This window comes from Balaenoptera borealis, assembly GCF_965194805.1.
Source record: "Balaenoptera borealis genome assembly, chromosome: X".
Taxonomy (NCBI): domain Eukaryota; kingdom Metazoa; phylum Chordata; class Mammalia; order Artiodactyla; family Balaenopteridae; genus Balaenoptera; species Balaenoptera borealis.
The window spans coordinates 17,297,652-17,325,082 of NC_138881.1; the positions used below are offsets into that span (position 1 = coordinate 17,297,652).

The following is a 27,431-nucleotide window of genomic DNA, read 5'->3' on the forward strand; positions in this document are numbered from 1 at the left end:
TTTGGTGTCTAACTTTTGGATATTACAAATAAAGCTGCTATGAACATTTGTGAACAGACTTCTATGTGGACATACATTTTCATTTCTCTGGGATAAATGCCCAGGAGTGCAACTGCTGGGTTATATAATAAGTGTATGCTTAGTTTTTAAAGAGATGACCAAACTATTTTCCAGAAAGGCTGTATCATTTCACTTTCCCATCAGCAATGTATGAAAGATCCAGTTTGTCCACATCCTCACCAACACTAGGTACTGTCACTATTTTTCATTTTGGGTATCCTAAAAGGCATGTAGAGATATCTCATTGTGGTTTTAATTTTCATTTCTCTGATAGCTAACCATGTTGACGTCTTCTCATATGCTTATTTGCTATCCATATATCCCCTTTAATGCAATGTCTGTTTATCTCTTTTGTCCAGGTTCTAACTGGACTATTTGCCTTTGTTACTGTTAAGTTTTGAGAGTTCTTTATATATATTCTAGATACAAGTCCTGTCTCAGATATAGGTGTGCAAATACTTTCACCCAACCTGTGGCTTGTCTTTTCATCCCCTTAACAGGTTCTTTTTCATAGAGCGAACATTTTGAATTTTGATCAAGTCCAATTTATTATTTTCTTTTATGGATTGTGCTTTTGGTGTCTAGTCTATGAACCCTTCACTCAGCCCACAGTCCCGAAGATTTTCTCTTGTATCTAAGTTCTAAATGTTTTAGAGTTTCCACGATCCATTTTGGATTAATTTTTGTATAAGGTGTGAGGTTTAGGTTGAGGTTCACTGTTTTACCTATGGGTGTGTAATTGCTCCAAGCACCACTGTTGAAAAGGCTATCTATCTTTCCTTCACTGAATTGCATTTGCACCTTTGAAAAAAATCAGTTGGCCGTACTTGTTTGGGTCTATTTCTGGGTTCTCCATTCTGTTCCACTGATCTATGTATTTATCCCTTCACCAATACCACAGAATTTTGATTACTGAAACTATTTAGTAAGTCTAAAAGTTGGGTAAAGTGATTCCTCCCACTTTATTTTTATCCTGTTTTGGATATTTTAGTTCCTCTACCTTTGCATATAACTTTTAGAATACGGTTGTGTTAAACCTATAGAAGAATTTGGGGAGGACTGACATCTTTACTATGTTGTGTCTTCTAATGTATGAACATGGTAGACCTCTCCATTTATTTAGACCTTTGATTTCATTTAACAACATTTTTTAGTTTTCAGCACACAAGCCCTACACATGTTTTGTTAGATTTATACCTAAGAATTTTTTTAAAGCAATTACAAATGGCACTATGTTTTTCATTTTGGTTTCCACACATTCATTGCTAGTATACAGAAACACTATTTTTGTATGCTGATCTTGTATCTTACAACTTTGCTGAACTCACTTATCAGTTCTAGATTTACGTAGATTCCTTGGGATTTTCATTGGAGACCTCATGTCACTTGCAAATAGAGACATTTTTATTTCTTCCTTTCCAATCTGTATGTCTTTAATCATGTGTTTTGCACATTATTAATATTTTTCTTCAACTTTAATATGGTGGACTACATCAATTGATTTTTTGAATACTGAACCAGTCTTACACCCCTGGAATACAACCCACTTGGTCATGCTGTATACTTCTTTTTATATGTTGCTGGATTTGTTTTGCTAACATTTTGTTGAGGATTCTGTGTCTATGTTCTTAAGGGATACTGATCTGGAGTTTTCTTTTCTGTACTGTCTTTAGGTTTTGGTATCAGGATGATACTGGCCTCAAAAAATGAGTAGTGATATGCTTCCTCTTCTATTTTCTGGAACAGAATGTGTAGAATTCATGTTATTCTTGATGTTCCAGATCCTTCTTTTATCATTTCCTTTCTGCTTGAAGAACTACCTGTAGTCATTCCTTCACGGTCTGTTACACATTCTCTTAGCTTCCCTTCACCAGAGACTGCTTTGATTGCACCTTCACGCTAGAAGGATATTTTCACTGGGTATAGAATTCTGGGTTGCCAGATCTTTTCTTTCAGCACTTAAAAAACAGTGTGCTATTTCCTTCTGGCTTCCATGGTTTCTAGTGTGGGATCTACTGTCATTTGACTTATTATTCCCCTATAGGTAATAGTTCAGTTCTAACTTCTTTTAAGATTCTTTGTCTTTTAGTTTGATTTAGAAACAAATTTTAACTGTGGTAAAATACACCTAACATGAAATTTACCATCTTAACTGTTTTTTAGTATAAAGTTCAGTATGTTAAGTATATTCACATTGTTGTGCAACCAATCTCCAGAATTTTTCATCTTGCAAAATTAAAATTCTATACCCATTTAACAATTTCACATTTCCAAAGGTTTGATTTTGATGTGTCTAGGTGTGGATTACTTTAGTTTAGCTTATTTGGAGTTCAATCAGCTTCTTGAATCTGTAGGTTTACATCTTTTGCCAAACTGGGGAAATGTCAGGCATTATTTCTTCAAGTCCACCTTTTTTCTCTGCTTCTCAAACTGTGGTGACATGAATATTAAATCTTCTGTTAATGTTCCCAGGCCCCTGAGACACTCTTCATTTATTTTTCAGTTTATTTTTACTCTGCTATTCAGATTGAGTAATTTCTATTGCTCTATCTTCAATGTTATTGATTCTTTCCAGTCACCTCCATTTTTTTTTTTTTTTTTTTTTTTTTGGCTGCACCGCATGTGGGATCTTAGTTCCCTGACCAGGGATCGAACCCGCACCCCTTGCAGTGGAAGCACAGAGTCTTAACCACTGGACTGCCAGGGAAGTCCCTCCATTCTTCTATTGAGCCCATGTAGTAAGTTTATTTCAGTTATTGCATTTTTCGGTTCTAAAGTGTCCATTTTCTGCTTTATTTCTTTTCTGAGACTAATTTTTCATTTGTTTCAAATGTGTTTGTGGTTGCTCACTGAAGTATTTTTACGATGGCTGTTTTAAAATCCTTGTCAGACAATTCCAGTATCTGAAGCATCTCCGTGCTGGTATCTGGTGCCTTTTTTCTCATTCATGATGCAATTTTCTTGGTTCTTAGTATAAGTGAACTTCAGCTGTATAATGGACATTTTGGAGATTTTAAGACTCTGGATCCTATTTAATCTTTTTTAGCAGGCAGTCTACCAGTTGAGGTGTAGTGTGAGGGCAGGGTGAGTGTGTATGTTCAGCTTCCTGCTGGGCTCCGCCAACACCACCCTGGCAAAAGTGGAGCAATGACTCACACTACTTTTTTGCAGATGGGTGGGATGGAAGTTCAGCTTCACTCTTGTTCCCAGTGAAAGTGGGGCACCAACCCGTACCACCTCATCGCCTCTGAGTAGGGGTGCAAGCTCAGCTCCCTGACAGACCCCACTGACAATAGGGAGAGGGGAAGTGGAGGGCTGACTCACACTGCTTCATTGCTGCAGGGTAGAGTGGAGTTCAGCAGAGTTCAGCGGAGTTCAAGGTAGACTTCAGCTCCCTGAAAGGCCCAGCTGACAACAGGAGAGGGGAGAGGGAGAAGCGGGGTGCCAATCAGCCCTGCCATCCACCACTCTGTTCCACCTTGTAGATGCCAGATGGGGGTGGCATCTGGGCCCTACTGCATCAGCGGAGGGGGGAAGCAGCGTCGACCAGGCCACCTCCAACCATCTTGTTCTGCCTTGTTGATGCTGGGTGAGGGTGGACCTCACCGACACAGGGCCGGGGGAGGCTTAGCGGGGACTAGTCCTGCCTCACACCACCTTGTTATGTCTCATTGCTTCCAGGCTGGAGTGGAGGCTCAATTGGCTGCTGGACCTCACTGACACTACCCTAGTGAGAACATCACCTCCTTCTGTAGGAAGTGGGACAGGGGTGGTGGTGAGGGAATATCAGGTCCCTGCACAACCTGCCAAAGCCACCGAGCAGGGGGAATCAAAGTGCTGTTTGTTTTTGCTAGGCGGCGAAGGGGAGAAGGGGAGAAGGGGAGATTAGGTCCCTGATCTGCCCAGCCAACACCAATGGGTGGAGGAATCCAAGCGCTGCCACTTGCTTCTTAGAAGTAGGGTGGGGTTTTTCTGTTGGTGTTTGGCTACAGTAGGGTGGGTACTGCCAAAAAGGTTTACTGTTGTTAGCCCACCCTTTCTTTAGTCATCTGGCTAAAGAGAACAGGCTTTTCTTGGAACCCTTTTTGTCTGCGCCTGTTGGTGGTTCCAGGTTGGAGGCTTTTACAACACCCTGTCCAGGATATATGGGAGGCAATAAGAACACCCAGGGAACTCACTATTTGTGTCATTCCTTTAATCCCAAAGTCTGTAGGCAGTCTGCTTTCTAATTTCCACCTTTCAGAGTGTTCCTGTACTTGTTTGTTGTGATGTCTTAGGTGTTTTAGTTGTAAAGGAAGACCTAGGAGGAAAAGGACTCCACCATCTTGGCAGAACCAGAAGTCTCCGCCAAGTGATTAATTTTTATGTTGAAAGTAACATTTTCTGTGTGTGTGTGTGTGTGTGTGTGTGTGTGTGTGTGTGTGTTAAAAGAAACTTTATTGGGTGTTTGGGGTAATGACATTTATTTTCTAGGTTTCCACATTATGGTTAAAAATGCACTGTGGAAAACTGCTATAACATCATAGATCAGAACTTTCCCCTAAAGTTCCAATTATGTTTCTATCATTCCTGGCTAATTTAGCTTGCTTCATGTTATTCAACTGCCTGTCCACCTCAGTACTTTCACACTATAATATTCCAAAGGAAAGAATTCTATCTCATTCATTATCACCTAGTACTATACCACACAAATTCAGAACAGCCAGGGGGAAAAGATCACTTTAAAACTCATTTTGAGCTCCTCTTTTTAATAATCCAAGGCAAATCTTACTTTTAACTTGCCTGTGACATTTCTCTCTTTAAGTAACCCCCCTTACTGCTATCAACATCCATTGTGATAGTTATTCTTCTTGAATTATACCAAGAGCCAGCAGGAACTTGAAGGAAAGAAGGCCAACAGGGGTTTTGCTTTGCATTTTCACTTCTTTAAATGAAACACCTGTATATCTCACTTTAAGAGATGGATCCTTGAAAATTCATTTATTTGTTGACTTATAATTAATTTCAGAGATTCTAGACTTTTTGTTTTGACTGACCTTCAATTAATTCCTGTACTCTTGCTTTAAATAAGAAACTATACAATAGTATAACAAGACTGAGGAGACTGTTAGGAAAAATATCACTGCCTCAATTTTTGCTTTCTTTGTATAATTTTTTTTATAATTAATCTTTTAACTCTTTGTTGTGTTCCTCTAGAAACTCTGCTCTGGCTGGGAGAAGGTGTGGCCCAGGTGAAGTAGGGCTCTATTCACCCAACTGGAAAGCCATTGTTCTAGAAAAAGCTTTTTATTTATCACATCTAAAAATAAAGGAAATCTTTTAAAAGTACAAACTGAAACTAAGTTTTCTGAGAACTATGTATATAACATGACACAGATAAGGATCTTCTATATCAGCATTAGAGCGAAACTCCATTTAAGTCCCTAAATCAGCAGCAAAATAAGCACGAGAACTATGGATACAAGCAGACAATAAGCACATTAAAACATCCTTCACATTCCCAGTCATTAGAGAAATGTAAATCAAAACCACAATGAGATACCACTTTCAAACACACTAGGGTGGTTATAATGAAAAAAACAATAACAAGTGTTGGTGAGGATGTGGAGAAACTGAAACCCTCATGCATCGCTGGTGTGAATGTAAAATGATACAAACAAGTTGGAAAACAATTTGGCAGTTCTTCAAAATATTAAATATAGACTTACCATATGACACAGCAATTCCACTCCTAGGCAAACACCCAAGAGAACTGAAAACATGTTCACATAAAAACTTGTATACAAATGTTCATAGCAGCATTATTTATAATTGCCAAAAAATGGAAACAATCCAAATGTCCACCAACAGATAAGTGGATAAACAAAACCGCTATAACCACACAACAGATTACTCAGCCATAAAAATGAAGCATTGACACATGCTACAACATCGATGAACCCTGAAAACATTATGTTAAGTGAATGATGTCGACACAAAGGCCACATATCATATGATTCCATTAACATGAAATGTCCAGAATAGGCTAATCTACAGAGACAGAAATTAGATTATTAGTTGCCAGGGGCTGGGGGAAGGAGGGAATAGGGAGTAACTGCTAATGAGTATGGGATTTTGAGGGTCATGAAAATGTTCTGGCATTAGATAGTGGTGATGGTTGCACAACTTTGTGAATATACTAAAGACCACTGAATTGTATACTTTACAAGGGTACAATTTTGTGGTATATAAATCATATCTCAATTTTTAAACAGATTAACTAGGGCTATTTAACCTAAGAATTAAAAAACCCAAAGCGGGAAAAAAAGTCATCAATGATCAACGTTTAAATTTCCTTTTCTTTTACTGTAGCAAGGTAATTGGCAACTTTTTCAGGTTGTGCCAGATCCTGTTTTCTGGCACTCTGAGGGAAAGTCAAATAGATTTTTCTGAAAAGAAGATGCAAATATAAAGAGGTAATGATTTAATAAGCTGCAATTAAAAAACAGAGCAGTTACTCAAGCACACACCTAGGGGCTTCTGCATGGAGAGGTGTTAAGTTACATCTGGGCAAACCCCCTTTTTCAAGTACAGTAGTTTTTGTTTCAAATTCTCACTTGTAAGATAGTTGTTTAGAAATCTCAAAAAAATTTCCCATACGATGTCACATACGATGCTGTTTCTCAGGCCAGCTCACAAAAGCTTATTTTACCCATGCTGTATTTGGAGAGTAATATCAATTTTGCTTTTCTAAGTCTCCCTATACGTTCCCATGAAAACATCTGCTCAATACAAACCACCTGGGCCCTTTCGCCCTTAGGAGGAGATGTCAAATAGACGGAGTCACTCACCTCTATGCTGTTTTCAACCAGAGCAGGGCAGTCTAGTGGAAAATCAGTGGGATTGCAATCTGCGAGACTTGGTGTTTGAACCCTGCCTCGTCCACTTAATACCTGTGCAACCATGAACAAGTTACTTAACCTCTCTAGGCTTCAGTTTCCTCACCTGTAAGTTGAGGTTCATTACATCTACCTCATTCAAGTAGATATACACAAAGCGTCTAGTCAGAGAGAGCATTCAGTATATGTTAATCTCCAAGATGAACCAATCTACTTTCCCAGTATTAATTAGCACAGTATAGTGAACAAAATGCACCATTTCTGATAGCTAAATTTCCCCAATGCTTCGATGTTATCACTTGAATGAGAAATGTCATTGCAAAGTTAGTAAAGTTGTAGAAAGTGCAGAATGGTTATTTGAGGGGCATGTACCACTTAGGAGGGCTTATCAAAATCTTCAGGGTAGAAGAGAGACAAGACGAAGCTGATTAAACATAATTTGAAAAAGCATATTAAATATATTTTTCATTTAGAAAAAGCTTTAGCCTATTAATTTCAAACTACAAGTAATAAAAGGTAGAGTTGAAAAACACTGGTGTAGAAAAAAAGGGTTCAGTATGTGCTAATTCTATAATCTAGAACTGTGCTGTTCAATGTGGTAGCCAACAGCCACAGATGACTAATAAAATTTAAATTAATTAAAGTGAATTTAAAAATTCAGTTTCTCAGCCATACTGGCCACATTTCAAGTGCTCAGTAGCCACACATGTGGCTGGCTAGTGGCTACTGAATGGTACCCATCTAGAAGCTGGGTTTTTTTTAAGTGAATCTTTCCTATTATTTTATATTCTTTTCAGGTAGACTCCTCTGCTCCTAAACGTGAAGAAGTGAAATAACATCCTGGGTAACTGAGGTTTTTAGTAGAGATTCTACAAGATTTCTGGAGTAAAGATTTCTCCCAAAACACTGCACTTGAGGTGCACTTCAATCTATTAATGTCAAAATGAACTTTTGTTTCAGGCTATCATTTGCCATCTGCTTCTAACACATATCAAATGACTGAACCAAGTTTCCTATAACAAGCTTTGTGGGCCAAAGGATTAGAGGCAAGCTCACAGAAATCTAGATGACCAGGTCAGACATGAAGATGAGACCATCATCGTATGTAAGATTATAAAAATCAATTAACATGGTGGATAAAGCAATTAATTTTTAAGGTATGTAAGAAACCATGGATAGAGTATTAGTTAAGATGAGCAAATCTGATTTAAGTTATGCTACTGCTGTAATTCTATTTATACTAATAGAGGGGAAGACTGATACGAAGTATAAAAGCGCTTTTGGATTTACACATAAGTGTAGGGTTATCTAATATTCAGGAAACTAGCACTATTTCATGAAAAAGCAAAACAAAACACAAAAATACCCTCCAAAAGACAATGTGGAGAGCTGACTCCAGGTGGGGCAGTAGGCTAGCTTCCTGATCTTTAGCTCGTTCACATTCCTTTCTAGCTGACACCTTCAAGAGAAGAAGGTAAATATTCAGAGTAGGTAATGCCAGTAATTGAGCTATTCTGTTATGGTATGCTGAAGCATAAAATCACTGTTTGTTAGTAGGTAATACGCCCCTCAAATACCCCTGACTCCAGAGGTATGTGTATATGATGGGCAGAGATCAGAAAAAGGGTGAGGAAGTCATTTTACATTATTGGTAAGCTGTAAGTGTAAATTTTTTTTTAAAGATGAAGTAACAATGTTCCCAAGTTAAAAACAGCTGCAACAAAATATCATTAACCCTAGCTGTTTTCTAGTAACTTCAAGTTTGAAGCAATTAATTAAAAAAGAATGGGAGAAGTAGACAGATTGACAGCAGCATAAAATAGCAAATGATAAGAGTTTTTAAAAACTATGAATATTAAAAATAAATTACAGAGTAAGTCCATGAGGGGGCCGTTTAGTAGGGGCAATTAGCTTGATATTAAGGTAGAATATGACCATTACCTTTCAAAACACTGAATTTTAAAAGTTTAAATTATTTAAAACTTTTATTTAAACTACTGCATTTAAATTTTTAGTCCACTATTAAGATGGAAAATTGTTACACAAATTAATTTAGAAAGACTCCAATTCAAAATGAAACAAAAACTCTTGTTTGACAGTTACAGAAAAAAAGCTTTGATGCAGTCAATTAAACATAACAGCTTGTTTCCAGGCAATACTGGATCATGTTACTGTAGTTATCAGACTTTCCAAAACTGTGTTCTGCAAAGCACTTGTGTCCTTTGAGACTTCAATAGATGGTTCATGAAAAAGGGGTGCTGACATCAAGTCTCAAATGCTGTGAGCTATTTCCTTTTTGCAGATTCATCATGTACATCATCATCTTAAAAGTCCTAAGATGTTATGCAGCAAAGACATTGGTCAGATCTCATTTAATTCCACAATCCCCAAATTTATTTGATTATGTCACGCTCCTTTGGTTTTTCTGGAGGGAGAAGACGGTTGTTGGGGCACAGACACATTTTGAAAATTTTCAGAGACTTCTCAGTTGAAAATACCATGTGTACTATTGAAAGTTCCTTAAGTACCAGTATCACATAACAGAACAAAATCCAAAGGATTGTATTTCTAGACAGGAAAAGCCAGTCACTCATGGCATATTCAAATAACCAAAATAAATGTGTTTATAGTAATGGGGAGGGAAGTATGCCATATTAATTTCTGTCCCTAAAAAATGAAATTAACAGAACTGATCCTAAAATATAAAAAGGTGTGCACATTTTGTTTTGGTACTTTTTGGAAAGTAAGTTAAAATTCTACCTATTGGTGCTATATATTGACTTTATTTCTTCAGAGACACACTTCCTTCAAGAGGTTGACATATAGGGTATATCATATTTCAACAATTATAAGACACCATCGTGTGTGAGATATACTATTATCTTATATATCACTAAGGGAAAAAAGCCACTGCTGATTAAACAACGACATGCCGTGGACTGTGAGAGGGCTTCCAATTTGAGCAACGTTGAAATATGAACATGCTTTCTTTTCTTCCTTCTTCCACACATATTCTTCAAAACGTTTTTTATGTGTTTCCCCCCTCTAAAGACAATATTGAAGAGGGGAACAATATAAAAAAGGATAAGATTCAAGAGATTTCTGTTCACCTTACCCTTACAGTTATATTCAGATATTATAAAGGCTCTCTTTAAACAGATCAATCAAACAAACCATTTTTAATTGTTCTGTTTGATTCTGGAAAAATTACCCTAGAGGAAAAACAGAGAACTTCCTAAGACAGTGCTGTTTGAGAGATGATTCATTATAATTATTATTTATTAAACACAAACCATGTACTGACCCAAGTGCTTTACATATATTATCATTCAATTCTCACCACAACCCCATGAGGTAGATATTATTTTCATGCCTATTTTACAGATTAGGACGTTGAAGCGTAGAGACATTAAATAACTTGCATAAGATTACAAAGATATTAAGTGGCAGAGACAGGGCTCAAACCCAGGTCTTCATGGCTCCAAAGTTTATGTTCTTTAACACTTTGCCATACATCCAAATTATCCCACAAAGTAGAATAAGTAAAATTGAAATATTTAATTGCTAGTAACTAATGTATTTGCTTAAAATAGCCAAATGTATTAAATGATAGTTATGTTCTATATAGATACATTTTATCCTGTTTTATACAAAGAATATAGTATATTTGTATTTGTTTTGTTAACTTGACACATTTTACTTAACAATTAAAATTTACAGTTGTTTTATCTTTGCTTCTACGCTATTTGGTATTAAATTGAAAAACCAGAGTATCTGAGATTTGATAACTGTTCCAGATTAACGAAAGACACAGGAAACTGTATCAACTCCTAAAGATGGGGGGGCGCGATAAATTTAATGCCAAGTATTAAAATGCAACTGCTTGTTTTTTCTTTCTATTACATGAAATGGGGAACGGGATGTGTAAAATATACATTTGCTCGATTGTATTCCAATGCTTTAAAACTTGTCATCCACCAAAACACATAAACAACTGAGCACTATCACACTCATGCATTACCAAGAGACCACCAAGATGTCACTGTTGTACACTGTAATCTGAACCACTGGGTCTAAAGCATCCAGTCTGCACTGGACAAACTGGGCCACTTGACGTCATCCATCATTCACAGCCTGGAAGATCATATGTCCCTGAACATGGAACTCTAGAGCAAATCTTGTCAATGATCACAATGGTATAAATTTTTTAGTGGATGATAAATTAAAAAAAAATCTTTAGAACAACTCTTCTGCAATTCAGACTTCTGATAAATGATCTGCTATATTTTTGATCATTCTATAATTTACTGAATGTCATGTCCTTGGTCAAGAGTGCACATCCCAATTATGCCACTCTTCTTATATAAAAATAAGATATACTCATTGTGATTTCCAGAAACATACTAATGAAAAGGCAAAGTCTGCCTATACTTGTTTCTTTAATTGGATAAGTTTCTCTCTTTATCTTGAAATTTAAATGTATCAAAGAAGTATCTCATTTTGGATTAACCCCATCAGTATAGGATCAAGCTGCCAAAATAATGCAAACCTTCCTAAATTCTAGTTTAACAAAAACTGATATTATAATCACTGAAAACAACAAAGTGTTCAATAATGTGTCACAGTTACTCGACAGTTGACATGTAACAATACCTGTCCTCTCCTCAGATCTTCACTTGGGGGAAAGAAAAAAACCTGAAAGGTGGTAAAAATGAAACAGGAAAAGGAAAAGAAACTTAATAAAACATTTTTTTTCAAAATCAAAGATCACACTTTAATAGAATGTTTTTCCCTACAGATGAAACATAAGAAACCTAATATTGATACAGTGGAAATATTACAGAATCCAATAAAATCTTTGAGGTTAAAAATGGTTGCACACCCACTGAAGATAGTTTCCAAAACAAGGGTCTCGTTTTTTATAAATAAAATATTTATACAGTTAATATTTTTCAATGCACTATGTAACTTGTCATTTAAAGGAATTCGAGGTAGCTATTTTTATATAACACATTTCTATAAAGCAAAAAGAACCTCCTTAATTTTATTATTTTTGAAAATTGTTCATATTTACGTTTACTATAATTTATCTTTACTAAAAATGAGAAAAAGGTGTCACTTTATTTAGGTCAGGTTTATGATCCAGTAAATGTCCCTAACAGCAGTGGCAAGAGTTTGTAGAAAAGAGTAGCCACAATCCCTTGATATCCATCTCCCAAACAGTCAAATATTCAAAAACACACTAGCGTCTTTAACTCATTAAAGAGTTCTGAATTCACCTGGACTATTTAGGAAGCTATTTTGTTTTTAATCTTGTACCAACCTTGACTTTGCTTACATAGTACTTCCTTTATTATTCTAAATTTGCTTCTTTAAACATTTGGCATAGTTCTAGCCTATCATGTTCTGACCCATGTTTGAGTTCAACCACAAGGGTTTTTTTGTTTTGAGCACCATGAGACCCATGTGAGGTCAAGAAGACATGTAAAGGAATGAAGAAACTGCCTGTACTTTTAGTGAGGTACTCAGTTCTTTTAAGATTGCTCATATTTCAATGTAAGATTAAAATGCTAAGAACAGAGATAAAATTGATAATTACCCTATTCCTGACCTTCATAATTAATTCATCAGTCATCTAGGGGGCCTATACTATGTATGCGCCAGGCACTGCGTTAAGAGCTGAGGATACAGAGAAAAAAAAGAAGTCTCAGCTTTGAAGAATTCACAGTCTCCTAGGGAAGAGACCATAAATGTAAATTTCTATAGAGATCAACCCTGAAATCTTTTAGCCTGAAGAGAAACAATCTGGTGTTTTTACTCAAATGACTATTTTTTAAAAATAGTAAAATACAACTATTCACTGATAAGAACTTACTGGGGAGGAGATGGCATAATGCTAAGCATAATATTAAGTCCAATATCAGACTTCCGAATGAAAATTTTCAACCTTTTCCTTACTGGCTTCAGTATTTCCAAATTTGCATCAGAAGTAATTTACTTGAAACAGCTGAACAACCAAAGGCAATAAATATCTAAAGGCAATTTGTTAAAATCTAATTTTAATAAATCTAGGCAACACTGGCTCTGATTGACATACCTTATGCCAGAGTATCAAGAAAATTACTTGAAAATGGCAAATTGTGGGAACTTATCTGCCAGGTTCCGGAAACCATGACAGTAACTGAAATAACTAGGCTTTAACAAATGAGACATCTTATAATACCATAATTGTTTTTGAAAAATACTTGACCTCTAACTACCGGTTTACTTATTTATACTCTGATTTTTTTCCACAAAAGATTTGAAACAGCTACCCTAGCATAAAGCAAAGCACATGAATTATATCCACCTGGCTCTGAATTATGGCTCCACCATTTACTATTTATAATCTTTGTGCCCTTAACTTTTGAGATCAGTTTCTTAATCTGTAACAATGGGGACCATAATCCTACTCTGCTGGGTCATAGGAAGGATAAAATGAAATAGCATGAGCACAGTAAGCACAGTATCTGGCATATAGTAAGTGCTAAATAAACATTAGCTTTGTGCTTTCTTTATCCAATTGTATGCTATACAGAAAAAGGATCAGGTGGAATTTTAAATGACTTTTTTTTTTTACACACTGATGCGTGCCAAGCAGAAATGTGGACTGATTACGAGTTGCAAATGTTAACGTTTGCATCTAAAAATCAGGCTCAAAGCAAATTCAATTTCTTTCCACAAGGTCGGCACTCTGAGGACACATTTTAGCTATATTACTTAATATAACCTTTTAGCTATATTACTTAATGCAAAAATTTTTCTGAAGGAAAAAAATGAATGGAAAGAGCCCGGGGAGCACTACGTTTCATACTATCCAATTCCAAAGATGATTAAACATTCTAAATTTGATTTTCTTACCAAAAATTCACAGTATTAGACTGGCTAACAATTTTAAATGAAATTCTCGTAGATTTCCTTTAAAAATCTTTTTTTCAGGAAACATCTATTAATGTGTTTTCAAAGAGCAGCGTTTCGTTTAGGTTTTAAAAATATGATCCAAGTCGCAAAATACTAAGCACCAACCGTAAGCACTATTACAATTCTGCTTGCGATAAAGAGAGAGCAATTAAACATTTTATAAAGCAGCGGAGGTGACTAGGGAAAAAGTGCAAAGTGATCTGAACTGATCTCCGTCCGCCTCCCCCTCTATTCTACCCGAGAATGCAAGTGTCCCGCATCTCAGATCAAACTGAGCCTCGGTCTTACTGACGTAACCAGTAACCCTATCCACCTCTCACACTGCGGAGGCCGGCAGGGCAGCGGCTGCCGCCAAGTACACCACTCATCAGAGCCTGCCCCATTCCACCCCCGCGCTTCAGTCATGCTTTCCAGAAATGGGGTCACTCACTCAGTAACTATTACACACACGCAGCCTATCATCCTGTAATCCCCCAAAGTCCGCTGTGGGGAATAGAAGACAGCAAAAAGTCAAGAAGGAAGAATCACAGACGCGCCACCATCAGGAACTGATTTTCCGCTCCGGAGAGGAGCGCTGATGCCCTGGAATGGGTCTTGTCTGGATTATTTTCGCAGACCCCGAGTTGGTTCTGGGACAGGGGCGGCTGCGAAGAGCCGGGGGAATTCTGTTTAACCCTGTTTAGGTATAGTGTTTGGGTTTGGGTCACTCGGGTGGGTATCTCAGGGACGGTCACCAGATCGCGGACAAGGAAAACCAGAAACCCCTTTACTGCGGCCGCTGATCTCCTTGAATAACACCCTCTCACCTCCATGGACAGGAAACTCAAGTTAAACTCGCAGGGACGGGGTCCTCGAGATCAGGGACCTCAGAAACGGGGCGGGGGGGGGGGATGGAGAACCTTAGGCTTCCACTCTCTCCTTTACAGCAGCAGAAACCGCTGCGGCAGATGCGGGGGGGGCAAAAATCCTTGGCTGTCCCGCACCCCTTACCCGAAACCCTCACAGGTCGCCACCCCTGCCCTGGGCCGTTCCTGCCCCCGCGCGCCCGGCTCCCCGGGGCAACCCTCTCCCCTGGCCGGACTCGAGAGTCCCCTCTCCCCAGCGAACCCAATCCACACCCCTCCCGCATCCCCCAAAGTCACCAGGGTCCAGGGAAGCCCCCGACCAGGCAGGGCCAAACTTCCCAACTCCTCGCCAGCCCCCGCTCCGCCTCCCGCTCCCCCCACGCAAAGTTGATGAAAATCGGCTTCTTGCAGAGCCCCGGCGCCCACTCCAAACCCCACGCGCCACCACACCACAGCCCCCCGAGCGAGGGAAGGGAGGGGAGAGTGCGGGTGGGAGGAACAGAAGGGCAAACAGATCAACCCCAACTATCCAAACCGGAATCCCGAACCGAGGGGAGACGCGAGCGGCAGAGGAAGGGGCCGAGTGGTCGGCTCCCGGGTGGGGAGCGAACTGGCGGGGGCGCGGGGAGGGGGCGCGCCGGCCCCGGCCGCCGGGCTGCACTCACCTCAGCGCTGTCGGACGGGCTCTCCACAGCCATCTTCTGCCACGGGTCCGCCAGCTGCGCCAGCGGCATCTTCCCCCCCGGCCCGCCGCCTTCACCGCCTCCTCCCTCCCCGCCCGCCCCGCGGCCGGCCCCGCTCCGTCGCCGCCCGAGCCACACGGCAGCAGTGGCGGCAGCAGCTGCAGCAGTAGCGGCGGCTGCCCGGGAGAGGGCTCGGCGCCGACACCGACCCTCGAACGCCGCGCGCCCGGCTGGAGACGCCCGCGCGCCGACCGAGAGCCTCGCGCCGCTGCCGGGCACCGGGTCTCGCCCCTTTCTTCCTCTCCTCCTTCCGCCGCCGGGACTACAGCTCCGCCCCCCCGCCGGTTCCCGCGCCCGCTCCCAGCAGAACAGCAGCCCCCGCGCGCTCCCCTACTTCCGCTCACAACATGGCGCCTAAGCGATACCTGTCTCTCAGAGCGAGGCTCGGCCGCCGCCGCCACCGCCGCGCGCACCCGGGGGCGGGGCCTGGGAAGACACGCCCCAGGCCGCGGCGCTCCGCTAGTCCCTCCTTCCTCGCCCCAGCCTCTGCTTCTGGGCCTCGCCTTCTTTCTGGAAGGGCGAGCGGGAGAGATCTGGGGGCGTCGGCAGGAGGTGGGGGAAAGAGGGAAAAGGGAGGAGGTGCGAAAGGCTGGGAGTTTCTAAGTACCGCGAGTCCGAGCAGGTTGAAGGCTCCTCGGGGATGCAGAGGAGTGGTCCCCGCCCAGCTGGGGAGAGAGATGGGCGAGGCGCAGGGGGCGCAGTACAGTGCCGAGGACCCGGGGAGGGGGCGTCGGGTGTCTTTTCGGCGCGATTCTTCCATGGGTGCACGTGGGCGCGCCGAGTCTATGGGCACATCCCGTAGTAGCCCAGGACCCGCCCTCTCCCAGGGTCACACGATGGGCATTCACCTGCCCCTCCACCCCCCACGACGGGGACACGGAAGGGTATGTGTCCCGGAGCCGCCTGGGGGTTCGGCTCTCGGTTTGAGTCAAGGCTCTCCAAATTGACGCTCTTGTGTTATATTTTTAATATTTGGAATTAGTTTGTCTTGCATGAGTCGACCCCCCGCCCCAAGTCCGCAGAGCCCTCGGGCTTCAGGCCCGACCCTCCAAGCGCGCCCCCTCCCCGGCTCTCCGCTGCCTAAATCCCTCACGAAGGAGAAAACAAGGAGGTTCTTTAAGGCTGCCCCTCTCGGCAGAGGTTGGGGAATTATTTATAAATATCTTGTTGGCAGGAGCCCGGGGTTCCTGCTCTTCTGTTGACTTTAAATAAAAGATTAGATTAAAAATCAGGCTGGCGGTGGGTGGAGGAGGGGGGAGAGGGAGGGCTTCTAACTCCTCCCGCCCGAGATAGGGAAGCCCTAGGTTAAGGAAACCCAACCCCCAGAAGGCAACGGAGGGCCGAGGACGGAGAGAACTTGAGGAGAGAAGCCTGGGCGTCTGGAGTGGGTTGGGGGGAGGGGGCGGAGGGTTCGACCCCTTGTTCCCCGCGCCAGGTGCCGCGGCGAGCTCAGTGCGTCCGGGCAGAATTGTGTAAAAGTCCCCAGGCTGAGTGGAAAGCTACCGCAGCCATCGGCTAACCGCCCTACAAGGAGAAGAAAAAAAGTAAAGGGAAATCTCCAGGCCGGCCAGTGCCTCCATCCCCTCAGGCCTCGGCCCAGGCGTCCCGGTCCTCCCACGCCGGGCGACCACAGCGCGACCCCCGCTGCGCTCCTGGTGCACGCCTTTTAACAGCTTCCTTTCATCCTCGCGGGACCCGCACACCTGGAGAGCCCTGGCCTTCCTCCCTAACGCAGGTGTGAGGATGAGATTAGAGCCCCACACCTAGCCGGCCAGGTCTGCGCGGGCGGTGCAAGGTTTCTCTCTGGGCCGAGAGAGGCAGGTGTTAGGCTCTCTCTGCTGCCTTCGCCTGCGCGCCCCTGGGCACAGGCTCGAGGCCCGGGCTGGAGCCTCGCGGCCACCTGAAGAGGCTCCATCTGTTCAGGGAGCCTGAGGAGGCGGCCGGAAATACTCGCTGCGCGCCCTCTCCCGCAGCCTTGGACTCAGGGGGACAGCTCAGGGTTGAGCAACATCTGGGCAGGCTCAGCGTGGTCTGTTGGGTGGGGGTGGGGAGGACTGAGCTCGTGATTTTGTCACCTCCCCCAACATGCTGATTCAAGTGCTGCAAATCCAATCTGGACCCAAAACTCAGCTAATTTGGCAGCCACCGTCTCTGTAACTCCTGACGGTAAAACCAGCTTGCAGAAGTTTGAAGATAAGGAGTTGTGTATTGTTTTTCATTTATGTACAAAGTGTCTAATTTATCTTTCATTTATATTGCAAAGCCACGTTACCATTCCTTACAGCGAAAAGAAGTTGGTCAATTTGGTTAGTTTAAGGTAAATTAGCCCCCCAACGGTGATCAATTATTCCAATTAACATTCTTTCTTTAGTAAAAACATACATAGTTGAAAAGAGTTACTGTGTCTAACACTGTCCAGCGCTAAATACGCCGCTCAAAGGGTGAACTTACCTTTTAAAAATAAATCAAACTGTATACTGAAAAGTTGATTTCGGTATCAATTTTTATTCATTTCCTTTTACCTTGAGAACTAGAGGAATAACTTTTAAAACGGCGAATTGATCTGTAAAAGTAGTGTGAACAGTGGTCACATTGCAGGAGTTAAGCATTAAATGAACTTAATAATGGGCTAAAGTACCACTAGCACAGCTGTCTCGCACATAGGATCAACTTGTTAAGTATGTGAATTGATTTGGGAAAACACTATCCTCCTTCCTTTTGCCCAAAAAGAAAAGAAAGCAAAATTTTTTCCTTTTGGTTAACAATAAACTTTTTTCGTTTTTTCATTTATTAAATCCAAGAGTGGTGCAACCACTCACTCTGGCTGGGAGAATTTGGGAAAATCAAATGAGGCTGGGGGATTTTTCTTGCAGGTGGCAACAAAAAGAGTTATTTGAACATAGAAGGTGATATTGCCCTGAGCAGGATTACTCCCCCCCCCCCGCCCCCCGTTTAAGAAAGGAAAACTCTTAGGTATTCAAAGAATAGCTGCCTCTAGAGAGCACCTGTGCAGGGTAATATGGGAGCCACTAGCCACATCGTGGCTCTTGAGCACTTAAAATAAGGTTGGCTGGTCGCTACCGAGATGTGCTGTAAGTGTAAAGTTCACACCAGATTTCAAAGACTTAGTACCAAAAAAAGAATGTAAAGTATCTCATTAATAATTTTATAATGACTATGAGTTGAAATATTTTCAATATATTGAGTTAAATAAAATATTTTGTTAAAATTAATTTCCTGTTTCTTTTCACTTTTTTTTAATGTGGCTACTATAAAATGTATACTTACATACGTGGCTTACTTGTCAAGATTGGCATTATAGTTCTACAGGACAGTGCTGCGTTAGAACTTTCCTTTAACATTGAGCCTTTTATATATTCCTACAAGTCCTGTAATGTTAAGTGATATCCTCACATTCCACTGTCTTTTTGGGCTCCTCTGTGCAAAATCAGCAGAAAGGGCGGATTCAGTTACCTACTGACTCTATACCCCTCCCCCCCAACACACACACACATAAATCTCTCAGTCAGAACCAAAATATTGGAAAGTTATTACTTGAAACTACAGCAAAAGGAAACAGCAAACCTCAGTCGAAAATCTGGACTAGATTTCCAAGAAATGATTCCTGCTGTATGACAGGACAACCAGATTTAACCTCCTCTGTCCCCAACAATTTCCTGCTATAATTATAACCTTTGTATACAAGTTTAAATGGGCATTTACTTAACAAAATAACATTTGTTCAAAAAATGGAGTTACATCAGTCTGGAAAAGTTACAAGATGACTAAACTATGGCTCATGGCACAGTCTCTACCTTATATACATCCAATACTCACAGCTATAGGTTTGTCCCTATAGAAAACAAAGTGTAATCATCAGTGCCCCTCTGAAACAAGTGTTTTCCCTCTACATTATCTGAAGCATTTTTACTTTTCATACAAAAAAGAAAAAGTAATCACTAGAGACTATTTAACTATTTCTTTCCAGTGAGAAAGAAAGATAAAACTTAGGCTCAAATTTTATCTTGCATAAGACAATAATTAAACAAAATATGTGGTGACATTTTTTCGTGTGTATGAATTTCATCTTTGCTTTGAAATTTCCCAAGTAAAACTTATTAAGAATATCTTCCTGAATGACACACATCTTAAGAGACAACAAATACTTCTACACCTATTCGAACATTTTTTTTGCGAGAATTCAAATTTTGGAAAATGTAAGATCTTCTCCAGATTCTCCTGCAGATACAAAGTTCAATGATTCTGGAGTTGCATGTGATGAGAGATGCTAATAAAATCTGTAAGGAACTAAGGGGAAGACAATCTATGATACAAATACTTGAAACGTTTAACATTCTTCAGGGTAAGGCGGTATGGGATCACGATAAGAGCAGAGCTAGGCCTATGTCCAAACTCCAGTTTCCTTTACGTCTCTAAGCTTCAACTCAAAGGCCTAAAGCAGGGTCTGGTACATAATAGTTGCTCAGTAGATACTGGCAAAATAAGCTTTGTTTTCCTCATCTGAAAATAGGATAGGGACTTCCTTGGTGGTGCAGTGGTTAAGAATCCGCCTGCCAATGCAGGGGACACGGGTTCGATCCCTGGTCCGGGAAGATCCCACATGCTGTGGAGCAACTAAGCCTGTGCGCCACAACTACTGAGCCTGCGCTCTAGAGCCCGCGAGCCACAACCACTGAGCCCACGTGCCACAACTACTGAAGCCAGCGCACCTAGAGCCCGTGCTCCACAACAAGAGAAGCCACTGCAACGAGAAGCCCGTGCACCCCAACGAAGCGTAGCCCCCACTCGCCGCAACTAGAGAAAGCCCGCGCACAGCAACGAAGACCCAACGCAGCCAAAAATAATAAATAAAATTTAAAAATAAATTTAAAAAAGGAAAATATGATAATAACACCCACCTTGTAGAACTTTGAGGAAGATTAAATGGAAATAATGTCTGGGAAGCATAAAGCACAGTGCTTGCCACATAGAAAGAGCACTCAATAAATGGAGCTATTGTTATGAGCTTCAGAAAGGGAGTATTCCTGCATACATAATGCAGTTCAAATACTTCACTCCTAAAAGTTATTTCTTTCCATTTGTTGTATGAGCATTTCATTATGGTATAATCTATTTCTTTAGGGCACTCTTGTATCACACACACACACAAATGATACTGTGAGTAACTTCCTGTGGAATTCAAATAAAAGAGCATGTAGGGTAACGTACTGTTCTGTTTTTCAAGCCACATATGTTGAAATGCAAATGATTACAGGTCAGTTGCCTCATAGGCTATGATCAAAACTTTGTTTACGTAATGCTCAAAGGAAACTAACTAATGTATGATTCAAAGTTAACATTACCTGACTCATACTTATGTAGGGAGGACTTGAAGAACAGGGAAGTATGGAGGAAAGGTCTGTGTCAGACATGCTTTAATGTTTTCTTTTATTGGTTTCCAAAATGTTTAATCCTTAGAGGTGTCAGTTTGTTTCAGAGTTGTTAGAAGGGAAAGAATTATGGGGCTTTGAGACTTGACAAGGAACTGAGAAGCCATTCTTGGAGCTTTAATAAGCTACTGTTTTCCTTCAGCTTTCATTCTACTAGAACAGAAAAGACCCACTAAATGTTCTTGTTTATAAACACTAATTCATAAGAGGGAGATAATACATTAAAATTTCATTTTCAAACTGATATTAAAAACGACTGCTTTTAACATTAACCAAAAATCGCAGTATAAAGTACTCCTTCAGAGGATAAACATTCCCATTTTATAACTATCAATTTAGTCTGGTTGGTTAGAGCAGTGGTTCTCAAATTTTTTTTCAGTCCACAAACCATTTTGAAACAAAAACCCAAGAACCACCAGTTCCTACTCACCACTATGGAAAAAAAACAAAAAACAAAAAACAAAAACCCAAACTTTATGGAACTGTTGCTTTAGAACGTGGCTGTTATTGTGGTTACGTTTCTTATTTTTAAAGTTTATATTTGTGCTTTTGAATGTAGATTTGTGTCTGCAGCTAGAAAAGATTCTTTAAAAAATATGCTAACTTTTTTAGTGACTTGCATTTAAGATCAGTCTATGACCAGACCTCAACTGGGGAAGTGACTTTGGGGAAAGCTATGGCATCAAATGGAACTTGATTCCTTGACCACCGAATGAACCTCAGATCTCTATGTTTGGGAAATCTGAAGCTTTAATCCCAAAGATGTGTGAAAAATTATGTGAATGGGGCAGTGTCAAATCAGGTCTGGTGCTGGAAAAACTGGTTGTGGATAATAATGCCATATTTGTAAATGAAGTACATTTTCATCAAACAACACGTCACTTATGATTTCAGTAGCTTGTCTTCAAGTCATGTTCCTGGTGACTAGTAAATAAAATAAATACTTTGGGGAGGTATAAATATTAAGGAATTCCTTTATTTTAAAAAATCAAATTTAAATAACTTACAATTGCCTACTAAATAAGGAATGAATTCTATAGATTACACAAAATTTAAAGAAACCCCACCGAATGAAACTATATGCAAATGTTGAGTGTATGTGTAAGCCAATTAATAAACCAATTAGAAGCTGCATTGGCAGTTTTGGACACTTTACCATCTTATCTAATGATGGTGATGTTGACAATAATAGACATTTATTTCGTACATACTATGTGTCAGGCACTATTATAAGTGTTTCATGTATATTAACCTTTTTTTTTTTTTTTTTTTTGGCCGTGCCATGTGGCACGTGGGATCTTAGTTCCCAGACCAGGGATTGAACCCGTGCCCCCTGCATTGGAAGCGCGGAGTTTTAACCACTGGATCGCCAGGGAAGTCCTATATTAACCTCTTTAATCATCATTGCAATCCTAAAAATACTAAATACATATTAATAGTAGCTAACAGCTATTGAGTACTTAAAAACTGTTAAATGGTTTGCATACATTATCTTGTTTCTTTCTAACAATAGGTATTTGTTAGCAAAAGTGTTTTATTGTGATAAAGAATGAATGTTTTTCACTATAATTAATTCTTTCAAAAAATTCAGGAAAATGCCTGGGGAAAATGTACCATAAGATATAGTCAAATAAGTACTTAAAGCATCCTTATTAAATATATCTGCATGTCATGTTGCTTTCTTATTCTTTATTTCACCTTGGTGGAGACAGCAAGATTCTGTGAATATCATTTTGAAAAAAAGAAAATAAGTTTTAGTTTCTCCAAAGAGCAATGTAAGGCTTTTGAAAGGATGCTAAAGGAGATAATTTTCAAATGAAAACTTTCCCTTCCATAGTTCATCATGAGTCTTTAGACCACTGTTTCAGGCTGAATTCTGCCCACCCTACCTCCCACTCCCACAATGATATGTTGAAGTCCTAACACCCAGTACCTCAGAGAGTGACCTTATTTGGAAACGAGGTCATTGCAGATATAATCAGTTAAGATAAGGTCATACTTGAGTAGAGTGTGCCCCTAATCCAATGTGACTGTTCACCTTATAAGAAGAAGGCCATGTAAAGGCAGAGGATTGGAATAATGCATCAACAAGCCAAAGGTTGCTGGCAAAGCATCAGAATCTAGGAAGGGGCAAGGATTCTCCCGCAGGTTTCAGATGGAACATGGCCCTGCTGCCACTTTCATTTTGGACTCCTAGCCCCTAGAATTGTGAGCAATAACTTTCTGTTGTTTTAAGCTACCCAGTTTGTCGTGCTTCATATGGCAGTCCTAGCAAACTGATACAACACAGAGAAGATTTTCGCTTATACACTTGCATAGCATTTTTACTTCTGAAAACACTACATCTTCTACTAAGGAATTTCTAAAATAGTAGGTGCATCTCTGTAAGTAATAGGGCAAAAAATAATGATAGAGAAGAATTTGAAATATGTTTTAAAATGGACTAGGAATAGAATTTAGAATTTAATTTCTTCAGGTTAAACACTTACTGCTAACAAAAATAATCCCTGATTCTTATTTATAGATCTCTGGAATCCAGACGATTCTATATGAGCAATCTCCCCCCCCGCCCCGACAAGTATAGTATGCACTCACTGTTATTTATTAAACTGAAGTGAAAAAAAAAATGCTGTAGCATCCTAAATCTGTCCTTCTGTCTGGGAGGTCTGTATTTGAGCCATATAGTTTTTCATTTAGAAAGTAACTTGCCTCTACTTCTCTTCCTGTATTTCTCAAGGTAGTTTTTGGCATTATCATCTACTTAGTTCACCAGATTAGAAATCAAGGGTTTATCCTGTCATCCTCCCACACTTCCTCTCACCTCCATCCCCTACGTTATTTGACAGCTAGATTTTGTTGATTCTCCTTTCTAATCTATCTGGATTCTGTCAAACTCTCCTATTCCACCACCCCAGAGTTTGCCATATCCGGCCTGTATTATGACAGCTCCCTTTAGAACCTTGCAGACTTTCACCAGTTCTCCACACTATGGCCGACAGTTGCTTCCTAAAATGAAAATCCCATCTTATTTATCCCCTGCTTAAAACCCACAGCGGCTTTCCTTACCTCAGGATAAAATCCCAGCACCTTTGCATAGATGCAAGACACCTGCCTTTTTCTCCAGTCATTAATGACAATTAAAGAGAAATAATTAAGGATTTATCATGCCTTTTCTTGTATAAACAGTATTTCAGGCCAACCATGTAATATTAGTTGATGAAAGTTCTTTACAGAATTATTATATCAAAGGAATGATAGACTTAGAAAAGTGCCATTTTGAAAACCATAATGAAGGAGCTGATTCAGGCAAAAATTGTAAATGAATGAAGCCATTAGATGAAAGGTGGATGGAGAACTTGAAATTGGAAGGATCAGGCTATCACCACCTGAACACAATGACCAATCTTAGCATCAAAAAAGATGGCACAACCAAGCACTGTAAGCCTCGTCTGTCAGGCAATAGGAAGCATGTAAGACCACCTATGAAGTATTCTTTCCAAAAACCTGAAATGGAATTCAATTAAGCCTCTAGAGCTGTGCTGTCCAATATGGTAGCCACTTGTCACATGTGGCCATTTAAATTTAAATTAAATATGATAAAATTTTAAAATTCAGTTTTTTAAGTCCCACTAACCACATTTCAAGTGTCAATTTTCACATGTGGTTAGTGGCTATGGTATCGGTACACATTATAGAACATTTCCACTGTGGCAGAGAGTTCTATTGAACAGTACTGCTCCGGAGCTAACTTCTGTCTTTGGGAAAAAGGGGGTTAGAGAAAGAAATTAAACGACACCGGAAGCAAACAAGTAGACAAATATAAAGAATGTGATATATTCTGCAAGTTTAGTTGATTCGGTTTCTACAATAAATCAATGGAATGAATAAAAAGGGGGAGGGAGTGATGCTTTATACTGAAAGAGACAACCAAATGTAATGTGTGGACCCTGTCTGGATCCCGATTTGAACAAACCAACTGTAAATATATTTTTGAGATAATCATGAAAATGTGATTATGGATGGAATTTGGTGGTTTTAAAATTTTACTGAACTTTGGTATCCCATTCAGCCCTTGAAATGCCCATTTCCCTGACTTTAACATCTTCAGCAGCTTCAAGTGAGAAGAAGGACTCCAGGTCTGGCCACAAGACATCCTGAGTGTAATGAGTGAGGAAGCGGGGCGCAAGGCAGAAGCAGGCAAATGTGAACATCTGGAATGGCAGAAGGGTTGTCTCTTCTCTGACAGCAAAAGGACAGCCCACAGCAAACAAATCCCTGAGTGCAACAGAACTTTAGAACTACTCTAAGTTTGGAGCACTCTCCTAGGGATGTCTGCTGTCTGGGAGCTAGGCAGGGCAGTGGTTCTGAGAAGGATTGGAGGCAGATTGTGTTATTAATGGGGAATAATCAATTTGATGTGAAACCAAGAGACCAGAATTGAGGTCCAGGATCAGGAGATAGGGCTGGTATGAATGAGAAAAGAAGGTGAGTCTGGGGTTGGAACTTCCACCATGCTATTCTAAGCCGGGATAACTGGAAAAATCATGCGAACTCCAGAATCCTGGAGACAAGAGGGTCAGATGAGCAGATTGGTCTCCTCTTTCCTCCACTGAGGAAAGGCTAAATTCTAAAACGCTTTACCTGACAGTGGTCCTTATAAACAGAAGAGTAGAGAACCATTTTCAAACCCCACTTGCTAGATTGGTTTCCGTTAGTTCTGGACTGGGCAAAATTGGTTTTCTTTGGTTCTCTTTTTCCTTCTCTCCCCAAAATATGGGTTGTGTCCGAGGTCCTATCTTCTACAAAGTATTTTAATTGTGATAACAAACAAAATTTACTATCTTATCCATTTTTACAGTGTATAGTTCAGTAGTGTTATGTATATTCACATTATTATGCAACCAACAGATCTCCAGAACTTTTTCATCTTGCAAAACTGAAACTCTGGACCTGTTAAACAACTACTCCCAATCCCCCCTCTCCTCTATGGCCACTGCCATTCTACTTTCTGCTTCTGGGAATTTCACTACTTTAGATCCTCATATAAGTGGAATCATACAGTATGTCTTTTTTTGTGACTGGTTTATTTCACTTAGCATAATGTCCTCAAGGTTCATCCATATGTAGCATGTGTAAATTTCCTTCCTTTTTAAGGCCAAATAATATTCCACTGCATGTATATACAACAATTTATCCATTCTTCTGTCAACGGACACTTAGGGCTGTTTCCACTTCTTGGCTACTGTGAATAATGCTACTATGCACATGGGTGTGCAAATCCAAAGTTCTTTGATGACGTGGTAGATTGCAAAATGGCCATAAGTTATTCCCTTTTTTTGTATCCATGCCCCTTTGTGATGTGACTTTGTGGTTTCTCCCATCAAAGTGCAGAGTTTACTTTCCTATTACTTGAATCTGGAACAGCCTGATGACTAGCTTTGGCCAATAGCATGAGATGGAAGCAATGTGGTACTGGTTCCAAGTCTGAGCCTTAAGAGGTTTTACACACATCTGTTTGCTCTCTTGGAACCCATGTGAACAAGCCTAGGTTAGACTATTAGAGGATGAGAGAGCATATGGAGCAGAGATGAGCCATCTCAGATGAGGCCTGAAACAGGTACATTCTATATAATGGATATGTAGCAATTATGGAGTCATACAGTTTGAATGGTGAGTTTTATCAAAATCCATTTCGACATAATTCCAACAACTGTCAGCAAAGTTGACTTGGCAGCTGTACTGGCAGATACTGAGTGAGCCCACAAGAGACCAATATAAATGTCCAGCTGAACCCAGACCAAATTGCTAGCCTGCAGAACTATGAGCTAGATAAACAGTTGTTGTCTTAAGCATTTTTGACTGGCTATGCAGTAATAGATAACTAATAAATATTACTTCTCTTTCAACTATATTCATTCTTCCTTGGAGATCTAATCCAATTTTATAGGGACTTCAGTGATCACTTCCATACTGAATGACTCCAACTCACTCTCCCCAGCTTTGACTCTGATCTTTTGCACAGCTCTACCTTGAATTTGGAACTCCATATTGGATACTCCATCTGGATATCAAGTTAACACTCCAAACTGAATATTTCGAAACCTGGGTTTGTCATCCAATATTCAAGCCTTATATCCTCTATTGATGTTTCTATTTCTGTTGGTGGTACTACCATTCTTTCAGTCAACCATACTTGAAACCTCAGTGCCATCTCTGATTCCTCTCACTTCTTCCCTTAGTCAGACGATAGTTTTCAGTTATTTTTTGCCATATTTCCTCACTTTATATCTATAGAACTACGCACTCATCAAAACTTCCTCACTGTTCTCACATCTCTGGCCTCTGCACCCTCCAATTAATCTCATACAGTGATTTTAGATTCATGCTTCTAAGATACAGAGTGATGAGTTCACTTCTCAGGTTTATTCATTACCAGCATATTTTCCTTATGTCTACTGATTTTAACATCTGGGTCATCTCCACTGATTCTCTCCA

At 40.3% G+C, this 27,431-nt stretch overlaps 1 protein-coding gene across 2 annotated transcripts in view; it reads right to left on the minus strand.

The window, feature by feature from the left end:
• Nucleotides 1-15,848, minus strand: part of RPS6KA3 (ribosomal protein S6 kinase A3) — a 108,329-nt gene extending 92,481 nt beyond the window's left edge. Inside the window, exon 1 of one of the 2 annotated variants that reach the window (XM_082375628.1) lies at nt 15,409-15,848. In XM_082375628.1, the coding sequence (XP_082231754.1) occupies nt 15,409-15,477 (69 nt within the window). In that variant the 5' untranslated portion in view covers nt 15,478-15,848. The remainder of the gene's footprint in view (nt 1-15,408) is intronic. The other variant, XM_082375624.1, reaches the window with a different exon arrangement.
• Between the last annotated feature and the right edge of the window lie 11,583 nt (nt 15,849-27,431).